The sequence below is a fragment of the Asterias rubens genome, chromosome 13 (assembly GCF_902459465.1).
Source record: "Asterias rubens chromosome 13, eAstRub1.3, whole genome shotgun sequence".
Classification (NCBI taxonomy): domain Eukaryota; kingdom Metazoa; phylum Echinodermata; class Asteroidea; order Forcipulatida; family Asteriidae; genus Asterias; species Asterias rubens.
Window position 1 is genome coordinate 10,284,962 of NC_047074.1, and position 17,267 is coordinate 10,302,228.

A 17,267-nucleotide genomic window follows, 5' to 3' on the forward strand; every position below is an offset into this window, starting at 1 on the left:
CAGTCAACGTGCTCAAATGTTAGACGGCAGGACTTGCAATCACAAAGTTGTGGGTTTGAATCCCCCAAGCTAACCGCACAATAAATATTGTCGTCCAGTTACTGAATCACAACTTCTTGATTTGTGCAATTCATAATCATAGACGTTAAACTAATGTTTGGATGAGAGAGATTGGTCGTTGCCAGCTTGGTGTTTATATCCCCTTGTGGGAGTTTGCCGAGTTCCCTTGATGGGAAGATCATATATAAACAAACAAAAACAAACAAAGTAAATACTTCTTAAGGATTTTGACAGCATTTTTTTTAAGTGTAATTAAGACAGGTAAACTTTTAGTAGTCACTGTAGCTATATAAGTAGTTGTTTATAATTGAGTCACTAATACAAATTAAAGAGAACTTGGACAACTGTTCATTAAATGTTTCAGTTTGTTAAAAGTTTACAACCATAATTAGGTCAAATGACTAATGATCTCAAGCCTATATATGATTTGAGGCATATGGTGACGTATCAATATATATTTGGTTTGCGGTAACGACCAGCTTGCTCTAGTCATCGTTATAATGATCTCAAGCCTGTAATAGCTGCGGTTCTTAATTTTGATTTTAAGCTTATACAGCGATTTGTGTTAGCACTGTATACTGTACTTTCCCGAGTTCTGTGAAAATTATGCAAATTTATATCCTGTTAGATTAGTCTTTTAAAAACAGTATTTAGGCATTGTCTCATCTATCTGTTAATCTGATGTGTTAAATTCTTTAACAGATTTGTGGAAACTGGTACAACTGGTTTGATCCCGATTCAGGTATTTCCTCGTACCTGTGGGCCGTTGGAACCCAACCGCTAACAAGCAACGTCGTGAACTTTGTCAAAGTGTCTCGCCGAGAGCATGGGACCTGCTCTGGGTATGTCACCCTCCAGCACGGCGAGACCTACTACTCAACGCTTGTAGCATTCCACGGTGGTTATGACAAGTTGAATGTTTCGGCTTCATCAAATGGAGGTCAGTTTACAATTAACCCACTGCATTTTTGCTAATCTATATGCAGATAATTCATTATCTTACATAGAAGAAACTGGTGTTTTCTTAGTATTTCGTTAATCCTGCCAGAAAGGTATTCTATAAAGGGTGTGCCATCAGAAAGTGACCCTCAGAAAAGTTAAAATAATTATTTGAAACAAACAAATTCTCCTCTTACTCAAAAAAATTAAACAAAACCTTGACATAAAGGAAAATATTTACGGGGTTTTTTTTCTCGACTGGAAACTATGAAGAAATTCAAATTCAAAATAATTCAATTAAAAATAAACTGAGGTTCAGTTTCTCACCACTTCTCTGAGAGCTTACTATTTTTAAAGGCACTGGACACTATTGGTATGGTCTACTCAAAATAATTATTAGCATAAAAACCTACTGGGTAACAAGCAATGGAGAGCTGTTGATAGTGTAAAGCATTGTGATAAACAGCTCCCTCTGAAGTAACGTAGGTTTCAAGAAAGAAAATATTTTCCACTTAAATTATTTGAATTTGATTTCGAGACCTCAGAATTATAATTTGAGGTCCCGAAATCAAGCGTCTGAGAGCACACAACTTCGTGTGACGGGTGTTTTTACTTTCATTATTATCTCGCAACTTCGACGGCCAAGTGACAAATTTTCACAGGTGTGTTATTTTGTGCGTATGTTGGGATACACTTAGTCAAAAGACTGGTCTTTGACAATATAACCAATAGTGTCCAGTGTCTTTCACTTCTTATGTTTTACTTAGTTACCTGTTCATGTTTGTTGTGTTGTCATTTAGCCTTCGAGAAAGACTCTGCTGGGGTCGAAACCTCAGGCCATTGACTATTTTTTGCATTTATATTATCGGTCCTTTTGGTTGGTTAGTTATTTGCAACAGCTTATTCTATTTTCCTATTTTGAAACAAATTAAAATGATGCTCCTATGTTCTGCCAGTGACTGTTGATCTAACTCCACCCGTCCAAGGAAGCGTCTATGACGGCCTCCTTCCAGGCCCAACGGACCTGGAATTCTCTTCCAAACAAGCCACAGTGTCAGCTCAGTGGCAGGGATTCTCTGACCCTGAGTCTGGTATCGAAGACTACCAAGTCTCAATTTACCGCAAGCACGATGACAGGTAGGTTCATGTGAAGAGAAGAATTTTACAAAATGTAGGCTCACGTTAATTTGTTTAATAAACAACTCTGTGTACAGATCTAACAAATTGTGAGTTTGACAGTGCAGAACCCACATCAGTATACCATAAAATTCAATTCAATTATTTTCGAAATTGGTTTACTTTAACTCAAAATGGCTCAGATAAGCTATAATTCCTAACCGCTTCATACTATCAACTCCAGACTGGACAGAAACCTGGTCTGGAAGAACTTCTGGGTGAAATGGATATAAAAGTGGGCAGTGAAGACTAGGTGGGCTTATCAGGGGGTGGTTTTTTAACGGTGGAAGAAAAGATCACACGCCTTATCTACTCGAGGTTAAAGGGGCAGTTTAAAAGTGTCTTTTAAAAGTGTTAACAATGCAAAGATATCGAAAATAATTAAAACATCTTATTTAAAAAGGAACCTAAAAAACATTTGTCACAAATGTTTTAATTGCGCTGAAGATAAATGAGTAACTAAAACATGTTTGTCTTGAGTTTAAGGCACAAAAGAAGTCCGATTTATAGTTTATTCAAACCATATTGCAGCCCGAAGGCTGAATTTCGCAGTGGTTACAGTAGGTACAAAACATCAATACACAGAAGAAATTTTAACAATTACACAGTCTATAAAAACTATAAAGCGCCAAAAAACACAGGCAATGAAAACTTTGAAAAAAAGCAGGGCATAAAAACAAGCACAATCCCCCACTGAACAAACACGTTTATTAAAATGGCATGTAAGCAACCTAGTTAGATACCAGCTGGGGCTATTATGGAATTCAGTATAAACACATTATTATACATAAGATAGAAACTAAAAAAATTAAAAATTAATCAAATTGATTTTATTCATTTTGTCAGTGAAAATGCAACCAATGACTTTGAGGTTATCCATGAAGCCGAGTCAGTTGGTAATGACGTCTCTTTAATTGAGTGGCATCATTTCCATCTACACCACAAGGACCAGGTGTACGTCAATCTACGTACAATCAACCAGGCTGTCAATCACATTGATACTCCAACCAATGGATTCCTGGTGGATTTGACTCCTCCCATGCTACGATCCCTTGGAGACGGGCTTGTTGTTGGACAGGATGCAGACTTCCAGGTTGGTTTAAAATATTTTGTTAACTCACCAAATCTCCTTACTCACCTTTTCCGAAAAGATAAGATTAATGTTGAGTTGATCTTAAAGTTTGAATCAATCATAATTACTAAGGTAAGTGAGATGTCGCAATACAAATTAATATGTTGTACTGAAAAAAATTTTTTAGAAGATGGATCTTGGTGCTTTTGGAAATCAAGATCTGGGCTCGACGTAGACTTGTGGACAAGGCGTTTAATGGTTTGTCGCATTGATTGTCGAGTCGTGGTGGTGGCGAATTTGCGGAGAGCGTCGGAACGCAATCGCCGTGACAGACATTTAACTACTTGTTCACAAGTCTAGGCTCGACATAACCCCAAAACACAAATTGTACGTCTTAATGATATTGTCTTAATTGAATTCCTTGTTTGTTTACTACAGACACACAGTGATAGCCTTGCTGTTCACTGGGACTATTTTGATGACGAATCTGGCATTGCTTTGTTTGAGTTGGCTATCTACGAAATGCGACATGGTATAAAACAAAAGATTTTCCCAGCAGGTAAAGTTTTATCTATTTATTGAAAGGAAATTGTATGAAACAAAACATTTAAATCTCGTTTTTAATTGATGAAAATGTATTTACAAAAATTATTTATTTCTTCACTAATAATCGGCGGAGGGATGGAGTCTCACGCATTATTAAAATTGTCCAGCTAAATTTGTTCTTGCTTCAAGCACTAGCACTGTAGTGAAATAAACTCAACCACTAAAAGGGCTAGTTCCACCACTCTGCAGAATAGCCAGATTTAGAAAATCCACTAATCATAGATTTTAAGGATTCTTTAAATTTGTACAATAGCGGTTTTTTCTTCTCTCAATTTTATACCAGGTTATGTATTAGTATCTATTTGTCTTTTGTGATTAGTTGTTGATCTTATCTATTCCAGCAATCCAGTTTTTTTTTTAGAATGTGTGTAGCATTGTGTGTTCTGTCTTTTAAAAAAGTTATATCTTGTGCTTATCTTTTTTGTTCTACTCAAACTTTTGCTAGTTGAATTTTTATCGTAGTATTTTGGTACTATTTCTTATCTTGCTATAGCCCGGTTTTGTTTTTAATTGTCTGTTAAACTTATGTATTTTTTTGTTTTGTGTTCTGTCTTTTTAAAAAAGTTAAATCTTGTGCATATCTTTTTTGTTCACACTGAAACTTTTGCGATAGTTGAATTTTTTTCAGAATATTTTGGAACTATTTCTTATCTGGCTATAGCCCGGTTTTGTTTTTAATTGTCTTTAAACTTACATTTGATCTTTGTTAGCATGTCTATTTTAGTATTACCGTGTGAAACTACCAACCATGTTTTAGTGTTTTTCATTTATGCTGTGTTCATCCAGTGTAAGATCCATTCATTTTAGTTTCTTGCAGTTCTGAGCCATGTTGTTCCTGCATAAACCCCTATGTCACCTCTCCATCTTCTTCTCTGTCTACCTCTTTTCCTTTTCCCTGTTCTTGGTTGTCAATCCATTATTCTTGTTGTCCATCTGTTTTCATTTCTTGTTTTTTTTTTAGACCGAAACAAAAAATAAAATGACTCGCCCAACTTTTGGAAAGATCAAATTCTTACCTATGTATTTCTCAGCACAATCTTCCTCTTTTTCAGACTTGGACCCAAATACTTTTGAGCCGATACTAGACGTTACTGCCAGCTCCCACGTGCAAAGTGGATTGTCACTTCGTGCAGGAGCCATCTACATCACACGGATCAAGGCTCGAAACCAGGCTAAACTGATTACATCACATGAGACTAGTGGTATCAGGGTAGACCCTACTCCACCTGTGGTGAGTGCAGATTGTTAGGCCGAGTAAAAAAAAGAAACCTGTTTAGCCGTCCGGGTTTCTCAAAAAAAGGAAGGAGGAGGGGCTTTTTATTTTTTATTTTTTATTTCAAGATGTCCGCCATTCTTTTTAAAATGTCAAATATGTAGTGTTTGTTTTACTGCTCAAACACACAATACATAAATGAAACATTTTGGTCAAGACATTCAGACAAGACATTCAGATTGTTTTAGCTGACATCGTCTTAAATAACCTTTTTCATTAAACAAAAAAATCAAAAAAATGTGCATAAAAAAGCGGGCGGGGACGCTATACATGTTTCTTTTTTTACTTGGCCTTATCAGACTTGCATCTAAATTTCAATTATAACTAATCTACTAAATATATGTTAAATATGTGATATTCGTCGATATTTTTAAGCAGATCACAATTTTTATAAAACACTCAACATTTCGAAACAAAAATCTTCTGATTATAAATTAAAATTGTTTACTTTCTTGTATAGTTTCAAAAGTAGTTGGTATAAGGGATGTTTATTGGCCCAATGACCAGGGGACTAATGTAAAGCGCATTGATACGGTTTATTGTGAAATGCGCTATTTAAGAATTTGTTATTATTATTTGTTATTATCCCATTTGAGTATGACTATGGGTTTTTACACTGAGCTCGGGAACACACGTCGGTGTATACACAAAAAGTAATATCCTATATAGCCTATATATACAGCAAGTTATCATGATCAGTATACAAAAAAATCTTGACGATCCTGATCCAAATTTTGTATTTTTTGTTTAAGATGAGGTACGTCCGAGGTGGGAATCTAGATGGAGAGGTTGAAGAAGTTATCAACGGATACCTGTTCCAGAACAGTCTCTCTACCATTAAGGCTTCTTGGCTTGGAGTTGATGGTCAAAGTGGTATTAAGAACTACTGGGTCGCGGTTGGAACATCTCCAAGTAAGACATAAGGCAAATTTTTATATAAAACAAACCGGTTTAGCTCCATGCTCGCTTCCTTTTGAAACGCCACCTCCTTTTTGTTTTGTTTACTTTTGTTTCCTTTTTTTTAACAAAAAGGACGCTAAACATGTTTAGATTTTTTTTTAATTAAACTGTGCTTTGAATTTGAGTAGATGTCAAAGTTTCCTGAATTAATTGAAAACGAAATTAAGAAAAGTCTTTCTTTAATCTTTCTCGTTAGAAGTTTTGTACATACAGAGTTTGGGTCTAAACTTGTCTAATGTAATTGCAATCGTATCTTCAAATTAAATCAGATCAAGTTTTCTGTTTCCTCTGATAGTTCAACAAATTGGTTATTTTTATTCAACCCTCATTTACTTTCTTATAGACACTGAAGACATCAAACCGTTCATAGCCATAGGGTCAAAAAATAATGGTGTCTTACTGGACCTTAACCTCCAACTCACTGACCAATCAACGTGTAATGATGATGAGTTTACTGCGAACTGCCGACCTGTCTATTACGTATGCGTGAAAAGCGAGAATGGTGCGGGTTCTTTCAGTGACGTAATTTGCTCCTCGCCAATCAGAGTCGTAGAAGAGGATCAAACAGGTATGTGAGATATGCAATTGTTGATGGAGGGTTGTGCAGCCGCATGTAAACAGGGGTCGAATTCACAAAGACTACGGACTAGTTACACGTCCTAACTCGAGATAAGACCAGTCTTAACTTTAGTGAAACCCCTTCACAACAACATCAAAAAATCACCTGCTTAACTGCGCATTCATCTTTTCACTTTTTTGAAAGTAAATTTGACAATAATTTGCAGAAACGGTGAACTTCCTGTGCATTCAACAACTTATTTATTTGGCCTAGCGGTGAAGAGCATCTGAATCGAGCTCTTGTATTTGTCAGCGGAGTTTTGGTTCGAGTCCTGGCCGTGATACTTTTGCTCAAAAGCAAGACACTTGATTGCTTCATCCTTCGGATGTGACGTAAAGCTTGACACACATGAAATAATGCACACTGTTCTGAAAAGGAGAAGGGGTTCGCCCCGGTTTTCCTGGTTTGTCCATGCATTGTGCGCCACAGCATCTTCTAAACCATGGTGATAATGTATAAGGAGTAGGTCTCATAATGTAAACATAGTCCGGCATACCTTGCTTGGAAATACTGTATGTTAAAGCGCCTTGACCGTCACTAAGTGACGGATGTGTGCGCTAATATGAGAATCCACTGTTATCTTTGATCAACATTTTTGCTTACTATTACTTGTTCTTGTTTCAACGTCGTCCATTACAGGTTATGTAACAGATGGACCAGCCATGCTTCATGATAAAGACTCTCAACAAGAGAGAACCACTGTTACTATTTGGTTCGATGACTTTGAGGTGAGACTGGAATACCAATAGTCACTTGAAATACTTTTTGCAAATTATTGTGATTTGAAGATTTTGAACAAAGAACCTTTAACTAGGAAAGACTTGAACATGCTACCTCCGTAGTAATCCGGTGCTCTATGTAAAAGCTGAGCTATCTAGCCCCATTTTTGCCAATATCCTTGATCGGCATGCCATTCAGAAGCCATTTAACCCCATCCAACAGTCAGGGGTCACACACAACCACGTTTCAGATGCAACCTGACAAGCGACAGGCACTTTCCCTTGTTTTCCCTTGTTGGGTATAGGCACTGGACACGTTTAGTATAAATTGTCAAATTTCAGTACTCTTACTTGGTGTATCCCAACATGAGTTAGAAAAACCTGTGTTAACATTTTGGACTCAATTTGTCATCGAATTTGCAAAAAGAAAAAAAAAAAAAACATCCTTGTAGCGTTACGTTGTGTGCTTACAGATGCAAAATTAGGGCTCAGCTGAAGTATTTTATTATTTGAATGAGAATTACCTCTTTCTCAAACACTATACGTTATTTCAGAGGGAGCCGTTTCTCACATTGTTTTATACTATCAGCAGGTCTCCATTGCTGGTTACAAAGTAAATTGTTACGCTTACTTTTTCAAATAATTTATTTAATTTAATTTAGTTTAACCTTATTTATTATTGTATTTAATTCTGTATTTATTTTCCTTATTTATTGCTTTTTTATAACTGTTCTTTTTTCCCGTTAATGTTCTGTCTTGTGCTATTGTAACTTGTTTGTTGTACCTTGTATTGGTCGAATAAATAATAATAATAATAAATAATAATAATTATATTTTGAGTGTTAACCAATATAGTGTCCAGTGCCGTTAATTATTGAATTTTATGATTTGTTTTTACAGAGCCAGTTGCATGGTATTTCTTCCTATGAGTGGGCAGTCGGTACGACCCCAGGAGGAGAAGACATCCAACCTTTGACCTCAGATGGAGTTGTGCATGGAAGTGACCCTGATATACCAGGCAAGTCAACAATTATTTTGGACATACTATATTCTCTAGGTATGACGTATACAAAATATTACATAGATGAGCAAAATAATAAGTACAGAGGATTGAGGGGAAACAGTTAATCTATGTAAAACAAAATAAAGAGAGTATGAGGCTGTCAGATTAAGCCAAGGCTTGTATGAAGACAGCCGAGACAGACAAACTACAAACAAGGAGACAAGACAAACCCTTTATTAATTATTATATTGTTTTTGGGGAAAGTGATTTGGTTCGCTGTTGGGCAATCCCTGTCTCTAATGTTTTCGTATTTTTTTTTTTACATTTGAAGTATTTTGTTGCAGTGTGTTTTTTTGTTGTTTTTAAAGACTGAATATTGAAGAAATATAAAAAATATATGGGGAAAAAACAGGTAACCAAAAAAAATTCCATGTGTTTCATATTTTGTGTTTAACAGGTCTTGCTGGCCAGGGCAAGGCACAGTCTCCACTACCTCTCCAGCATGGTGTGACGTATTACAGCACTGTCCGTGCCATCACCAATGGTGACAATGTCTTAGAAACTGTCTCCAATGGTTTCACGGTAGATGTTACACCGCCAAACATTAACATCACTGACTATGGTCAATATGACACAACTGTGGATTTGGTGAGTGATGTTTATAAGAACAACCAATGACATAATATGTTTGATATTTTCCTAATGTGATTGTTTTCGTGCTAGTTTTACAAAATTTGCAGCATATTGCGCCACAGCACCTTGTCATCAACCATTGGTGCTATAAAGTGGTATGTTTATTTATTTTATTTATTTAAAAATCTCTATCCAGGATACAAATATCAGCACTAGAGCTGTTTTACAAAGTTGTCCTGTGTCTCTTATTCACACGTAGTCCCCCATACCTTGCAGGAAATACTGTATGTTACAGCACTGGGGGCGTCACTGAGTGGCCGATATGCGTGTAATTGTACAAGACATTATTATTATTATTATTTTTGTACTGTTAAAGCCATTAGACACTTTCTGTAAACAGTATTGTCCAAAGGCCCACACTTCGTGTATCACAACTTCTATTTAAAATAACAAACCTGTGAAAATTTAGGCTCAATCGGTCATCGGAGTCGGGAGAAATTAACGGGAAAACCCACCCTTGTTTCCGAACGTTGCGCCGTGTCATGACATGTGTTTACTATAACCCGTAATTGTCGCTGTCGAGAATTGATAATTGTTTTAATGTTTTCTCAAAAAGTAAAGCATTTCATGGAATAATATTTCAAGAGAAGTCTTTAACCATTACCTTCTGTAAACCCTGTAAAGTTATTTGTTTATCTGTGATTTTTTTTGTTCTGTTCCGAAAGTGTATAATGGCTCTAAGACGACCTTTCATGTTCAGATCTTTTATTTTGTACCCGTTTACTTCAGGGCTTTGGTGGTGTCAAGCTTTATCAGTCATTTGTAGACTCTATCGATGCGATGTGGGACGTGGAGGATTTGGAGAGTAACCTCAATGCAGCATACTTTACCGTGGGACAGTATGCAGGAGCTAGTGATGTGTTTCCTCTGACACAAACAAACAAGTCCTATGTTCCTTCGTCTGAGGTGAAACCTACTTACGAAGGTAATTTAAAAAGCATAAGAAGTTAGAACAAAATAAAACCTTTCAAAAAGTTTATGAATTATTGTTTTTCCAGATTTAAGAAAAAGTGTTATCCTGTAAGTATTGGAGATTGGAGATTGTTCTTTTAATAATACAAATTATTATTTTGATGTCAGGTTTGCCGAATATTCTGACTGTCCATGCCATCAACAGTGTTGGACTGACGCAAACAGTTTATACAACCAGTTTAACCGTAGATACCACACCGCCAGATGCTGGTCAGGTATGTATCCTGGGTGCAAACAGTGTATAAATAGTGGCTGCTGCACAGGGCAAAATTTTATAGAGTTGCTGAACAACAAAAAACTTATCATGAAATGTTTTCCTTGTTTAAAAAACAAGATTAAAACCAACCATTTGTTGCATATCGCTTGCTACTGGTATTCAGCTGTTATTTTCTTTTCCTGAAAATGATGTGGACATTTGGTTGGTGATCCTCTTTGTATCAAGGAGGAAATTTCATGCTAAGCAAATTGTTGTACTGAGCAGCTCTGAAATTGGGCCTTGGTTGCTCTAAGGACCCTTTCGAAACCACAGCTTCAGTCAGATTAGGCTCAGGCTAGCTTGGCCCTGCAGTTGTTTTGACAATATTGTGCATGCGTTGCATTAGGCTCAGGGTATTAGACGATCGAGAGGACGGAGCCTGAAGACGAATCCAAAGCCGAAGCCGTTGATTTCGAAAAGGGGCAATTAAGAGCTGTCATAATGGCTTACTGCTTTTTTTCCATAGAGCAATATAATATTTTTATAAGAATTAGAGGGCGCAACGGTGATGTTTTGGCACAAACGCGACGGGACCATAGATACAGAAATATAACTCTATAACTTGTTCTCCCTCTGGAAGGTCATGTGCCCATCTTTCTTACATGCAAACAGCGCCCTCAAGTGCAGCTGGACTGATTTCCTAGATGACGAGTCAGGAATTGAGTCCGTGAGGTTTCTTGTTGGGACTGCAGAGGGTCTGAATGATGTGTTTGTGTCGGACAAATTGCCTGGCTATATGATGCACTACAGTGCCACAGGTAAGAACTGCTAAGATAAAAGTTTTTTTAGCAACATTTTCCTCTTTCACGTTTTTCCTTAAACTGTTCGTCTTCAAATTCTCCTGAAAACGAGCAGGTTTACTGTTTGAAACGTCGAGACCAGTCCAGCTCTTTTCAGAGCCAACACTCCCACCTACAAAAGAGATTTACACATAGTTGTACCCACAAGTTTACTATTTACTTACTAAGTTTCTTACTATTTTTGTCTTACCTTTTAAAATAAATTCAGAACCTAATTTGATCATAGACATGTATTTGCTTTTGTTTCCTGTGTTGGCTTTGCTATGTATGATGTTTTTTCTTTTTTCGCGGGCATCCTGTTTGGAAGTAGACCAATAATGCAGTAGTATCTTTAATCAAGAGACGGTTTTATTAAATTCTTTCATTTTCAGGTTTGGACTTGATGCATAACAAACTGTACTATGTCACCATCGAGGCTTTTAACGCCGTCAGCCAGAGTACATTCGCCTTCTCTGGACCCATTGAAATTGATGACACCCCGCCCTCACATGGTGTTGTGGTGGAACTTTCTGGTGTTCATAAATTGAGCCAGAACGATCTAGAGAGGCAGTTAAGCTGGGATTGCAGTAACACGGAAGACTTCCTAGAGCTGGATGGGGAATGTTTGGAGTCCATCACCCAGATTCAGATCCTCTGGGAACCTTTCAAAGATGAAGATACTCAGATCACTAAATATGAAGTAGCATTAGGCACCACACCGGGAGGAACTCAGATCAAATCGTTCTATGAGGTGGATAGGTACCAGACTTCACAGCTGATAACCAATCTTGATTTAAGTGATGTGCGAAGAGTCTATGCGTCAGTGAGAGGATACAATGAAGCTGGTCTGACCAGCACGGCAGTCTCAAATGGCATCTTCGTCAGTCGATTCAGTGCAGGACTTCAGCCACTAAGACCTTTCAAAATCAAAGATGGAGTCACTTCCAATGACCTCCATGACCTTGACTTCCAGACATCTTTGACTGAACTAAGTGCTTCTTGGGATTTCAGTGGTGACCCTTGTCCAATCAGAGAGTACGAGTGGGCTATTTATAGAATTGACGGAGTGGAAATTCAGCCTCTAACGGATGTAGGAGGTAATTTTTACGGAAATTAAAATCTAAATATTTTACTTCTCTAGGAAGAATACAAAACCTTTCCTTTTGGTGTTCCGGGTTTTGTGTACAAAATATTATAATTGGCTACAAAAGTTTATATCAAATGGATTGAATGTTGGTAGTGCATTATTTGGTTTCCAGCCGATGTCCCAGGGAAATCTGACCACTCTAGATTCTGTCCCCATTATGGGAAATTAACAGGGGCTGGAGGAGGAGAATTCAAAAGAGGGCGCTAACAGAAGAAGTTTGTACACGGAACGCCATATGGGGGACAGAATCTCCAAGCGGGACAAAATCTCCTGCCACACCGGCGTATGGTCTGACTAAGTATACCAATTGTTTTAACACAAATGTTTAAAACTATAGAAGCTTTCTTTGTTCAAATTGTTACTCAAAATTAATTTGGTTACAGACCGTACTTCAGATACAAACACATTCATTGAAATGATGGACGGCGAGACCTACTACACCGTGGTGCGGGCAACCAACGCTCTGAACATACCCATCACACTCCGCTCTGATGGAATCACCATAAAACGAGACCCACTCATACCTGGTCAAGTTTACGATGGTCTCCTTGCAGGCTTTGATCTAACCTACCAGAAAGAAACTGACACCATATCGGCAAGCTGGAGTGGCTTTGGTCAAGGAATGCCCATACAAGAGACGATTGAATATACAGGTAAATTGTTGGTCACTTTACTTTTCACACGACAGCAATTTAGCAAGGGTCTCTTGTTTGTTTTAGCATGGTTGAATATACAGGTAACTTCTTAGTCATTTTTATGGTCTTAAAGGCCCCTTTTACGCGACAGCAATTTTAGCAAGGGTCCATTGCTAAATTTTAGCATGGTTGCAAAATTTTACCAAATGCATCTCGTATATATGAAAGGCCAATAATGTTATACTGTCTATATAAAAGTACGGCAAGTTTGAGATATCACCATGCAGGGCCCTTGGATAATTCAAACATTGTGTCCATTCATCACATGATGTGCAACTCATAAAGTATAAGGGACCCCTGCTAAATTGCTGTCGTGTGAAAAGGGCTTTAACTAAACTGTTTTGCTGTAGGCTGATTTTGTTTTCTGATCTACTAACCGTTTTGGGGGTTTATTATTCAGGAAATGCTATGATGACCAGAGACCATGTTACAGAGCAGGCTGTTGACTATTACGAGGTTGCAGTGGGCACCGATCGTCGCTACCCAAAGACTAGAGACAACACAGTACCCTTCACTAACGTTGGTCAGAATACATCGGTCACCTTCAATAACCTTGATCTACAGGCGGTGACTGCAACATACTATGTGACGGTCAAAGGTCATAGTGCAAGCTTCTCTGCCGCTGAGGTCACATCTAGTGGGATACATGCTGGTGTGGATAGTCAAATCTCTGGTAGGTTTCGTGCATTGTTGTTTTGACTTTATTAATTAGCAAACACTATATTAGATACTTATTTGTCTTTCCAAATGCTTACGTCCTACCCTCTGAAAGGCGTTGTGCTTGGATACAACTCCAAATGGCTTAAATTACCCTGGGTTAACATGGGTTACCTTACTACTATCGTAAAACCCAGTAGTCGGCCTCGGGGAAATGCAAATATACACCAACCACAAACGAGAGTTAACTTTGATACTTCGTGCATTAACTTTTAAGTCTAGTTTGAAGTCAAGAATTTGGGGTACTACAACGACCAATTGGCATTTGCTGATTGTGCTTCATTATTATCTAACAACGCAAGGAGTTAGGCCTTTTAACTAAATGTGTTTTTGTCCAACCAGCTGCGGAGATTAAAATACCAGAGTTCGTCAATTCGCTCTCTGAAGTCAAACTCCAATGGGAAGAATTCGATTCAACCTTCCCCATCCTACTCTACTATGTCGGCCTTGGCAATGCCGCTTCGGCTACTGTGTCACCAGAGAACATGGACTGTTTGGACATGCTTCTAGCAGCAGACGAGACCAAGACTACGTTTAATGAAACAAAGATGCATTTTATTGGCCATGATACCTATCAGGAGATCAAAGGACTGAGTCTTCAGCAAGAAGGTTCATACTTTGTGACGGTAGTTGGTAAGTTATGCTTCACTGTAGACTAAGTTCTTTACTTGTAGTTGTTCCTGAGTCACTCATGTAGAACGGCTTTCTGTGTGTGTGTTTGGGGTTTGGGCGGAGCCCATTTGTGGGGTATTTTACACAGTTGAACAATGGACCTCACAAGTGAACCCTTTGTTCAAACTAGACCCTACAAGAAAATTATTATATCTCTATTATTCAAGCAGTGAAGGACTCTAAAGCACTGTTGTATGTTAAATTCTTGTATTCAAGGAATGAACGAAGGAGGGCAGTGTAACTCTTCTACTAGTCACTTCTCGGTAGATATCACTCCGCCCATTGAGGGGCGCCTTCGTGCTGGACCCTTCTATGACATGGTTAGTACACATCTTGATAAAAAATAATATCTTAAATTATTTTGGAAACAATGTTATGGAGTGCAGAACACGACTAATATACAAAGGATCTGTTTTTCTGGTGTTTTATGCAAGTCGCCAGCAGATATACAAGCCAGCAGATAATCAACCATTTTGCAAGGGGCCGTTGCCACCTACTCCCTGGGGCTTAAACATAATTACCCCCTTTACAGTACATACGGATGTAGGCTTCATTCATCATAAGCATGGCTGGTGGAGCAATAAGACTACTTTCTTAATGTAAAAGAGTGAAAAACACCACTCTTTACATTTTGAGTTGTCCCTCATATGGCTCTTCAAAAAAGAGTGGGGGGTTATTTCACTCTTTTAAGGGGTTTCACTCCAGGACAGAGTGAAGAATCACTCAAAAAGAAGCAAACTTCAATCTAAGAGAGTGGAAGACCACTCGAAAAAGAGTTGGCCTTCATATGGCTCTTTAAAGAGAGGTTTTTCACTCCTTTACATTTAGAGACTAGTCTTATCTCGAGTTAGGAAGAGTTACTCATCCTAACTTAGGACTAGCCATACTTTTAGGACTAATCTCCTAGGACTCATCCTAAGTTAGGACTAGTCCTAACTCTTTGTGAAATCCAACTAGTTTATAAATACTTCTCTCAAAGCAGTCTTCTTCTTTTTTTTTGCTTGTCGTACAAAAATTTACTTGAATTTAATTGAATGGTTCACCGAATACCCAAAGAAGAAAAAAATTGAATAAAAACTATTTTGAGTGCTGAAATAGTCTTTCATTTGGACTCATATCAATTGTTTGTGACAGCTGGTGACATACACAGATAGCACGGAGTCAATTCACGTGGCATGGGAGGACTACATAGATGAAGAGAGTGGAATTAAATCCTTCAATATCCGTCTTCTTGAGGCTGCATCTTGTAGAGTGGAAGACAGCGGTAACCTTACTCCAGTTCCTGGTCAAGATTGGATGGTTCTTGGCCCGGGTATCTCGGAATTTACGTATGTAGACTTGAGTTTAGTGGTAAGTTTGTTTCAGAAATTCTATCCTTTCCACCTTATTCTTGAATGCAAAATAAATGTTCTTTAAAGACGATATAAGGTTGGTATAATGGTGTCTTGCCTCGCCTTCCACCTCTGGGACCTCTGATCGAAATCCGACGGGGACACTATGTGGAATGGGTTTTCAGTCCTTTGACAGCGAGGTTTTCCCTAGAATAATTCTCTGGGGTTTTCTTCCCACCTCTATAAGCTGAAATTTCTGAATTTTTTTTTCTAACGAGCGTTGAGACGTGTATCCAAATCCAAAAAGTGATTGCTTAGGGAAATGTCCAATGAAGAAAGTTATTTTTCGGGCGCAGAAACCGGTTTGCCTTTTGCCTGATTATAACAAGAAAACCCAGTTATATATCTCGTAAAAAGAGTTGCCTTGCTGTACTAAATGTCACACTTAGTTATCTGTTTATGTTTGTTGTGCTGTCATTAAGCCTTCGAGAAAGACTCTTCCAGGGTCGAAACGTCAGGTCATTATTTCTTATATTTATACCATCGGTCCTTTTGGTTGGTAAGTTATTTGCAACATAATTCTTTTTTCTCAATGTTCTTCTCATAGACCAACCACCCGTATTTTGTTGAGCTAGAAGCTGTGAACCGTGCAGGGGATAGCACTGTTACCAAAGTAGGACCAATCTTTGTGGATAAATCAGAGCCTATTTCTGGTTTAGTTGTTGATGGAGACGACTTCATGATGGATCTGACAGATGTGTATAGTCGAAGCCAAGTCACTGGTAAATACAGAATAGTGTTTACTGATATAATAATAGTAATAGAAAGATTTATAATAATAAGAAGAAGAAGAAATACTTGTATAGCGCAAATCAGTACTGCAAGTACTCTCAATGCGCTTTACAATACACCCCCCAAAAAATTGACAAGAACAAGCAACAAATTAACCAAACAATAAAATATTACAAACGAGATTGAGTAAACAGCCGGTATCCATCACAAAAGATGCTCATTTGAAAAACTAATTGAAAAAAAAAATATACACAGCTACTACAAACTGCGAGAACTTTAAATAAGAAACACAATACAGAACAATTTGCTTGAGTGACTAAGTATGTTTTGAGAGTTTCCTTAAATTAACTCAAAGAAGATCTGAAACGAATATCTTTGAGTAAGTTCTATGATATCAATTCATTTAATTATGCCTTACAGTGGAGTTCCTATAAAGCCGATTTTCTTGTCAAAACAGAGAGAGGAATTTTTAAATACAATTTATCAATAATAAACCATTTTAACACCAATCTGACTTAAAGTGACCCCTACCTCCCTAACCCATTAGCACAATATTAGATTACTTTATATTTTCACGATTCCATTTTCCTTTATCCCAGGAACAATCTTACACCAGCCCAATCCAGAGGGTCCACCCTGCCCTCTGACAGACACTTCGTTCACTGATCCAAAATGGCAGGCATTGGATTTCAATGGACTTTGGAATATGGGGATTGACAACTGGGATATAGAGTACCAGAATCAACAGGTAAGATATCCGAAATGCATAAAATAACAAATAATATA

At 37.7% G+C, this 17,267-nt stretch overlaps 1 protein-coding gene across 1 annotated transcript in view; it reads left to right on the forward strand.

Moving 5' to 3' along the window:
* Window positions 1-17,267, forward strand: part of LOC117298838 — a 137,745-nt gene that overhangs the window by 94,530 nt on the left and 25,948 nt on the right. Inside the window, exons 88-108 of the mRNA XM_033782183.1 lie at window positions 763-1,000; window positions 1,956-2,136; window positions 3,022-3,268; window positions 3,686-3,806; window positions 4,906-5,084; window positions 5,879-6,038; window positions 6,430-6,654; window positions 7,345-7,433; window positions 8,325-8,442; window positions 8,885-9,075; window positions 9,850-10,045; window positions 10,201-10,307; window positions 10,929-11,106; window positions 11,520-12,224; window positions 12,658-12,927; window positions 13,370-13,642; window positions 14,029-14,319; window positions 14,575-14,678; window positions 15,493-15,708; window positions 16,297-16,471; window positions 17,081-17,229. Coding sequence (XP_033638074.1) covers window positions 763-1,000; window positions 1,956-2,136; window positions 3,022-3,268; window positions 3,686-3,806; window positions 4,906-5,084; window positions 5,879-6,038; window positions 6,430-6,654; window positions 7,345-7,433; window positions 8,325-8,442; window positions 8,885-9,075; window positions 9,850-10,045; window positions 10,201-10,307; window positions 10,929-11,106; window positions 11,520-12,224; window positions 12,658-12,927; window positions 13,370-13,642; window positions 14,029-14,319; window positions 14,575-14,678; window positions 15,493-15,708; window positions 16,297-16,471; window positions 17,081-17,229 — 4,413 coding nt within the window. The remainder of the gene's footprint in view (window positions 1-762; window positions 1,001-1,955; window positions 2,137-3,021; window positions 3,269-3,685; window positions 3,807-4,905; window positions 5,085-5,878; window positions 6,039-6,429; window positions 6,655-7,344; window positions 7,434-8,324; window positions 8,443-8,884; window positions 9,076-9,849; window positions 10,046-10,200; window positions 10,308-10,928; window positions 11,107-11,519; window positions 12,225-12,657; window positions 12,928-13,369; window positions 13,643-14,028; window positions 14,320-14,574; window positions 14,679-15,492; window positions 15,709-16,296; window positions 16,472-17,080; window positions 17,230-17,267) is intronic.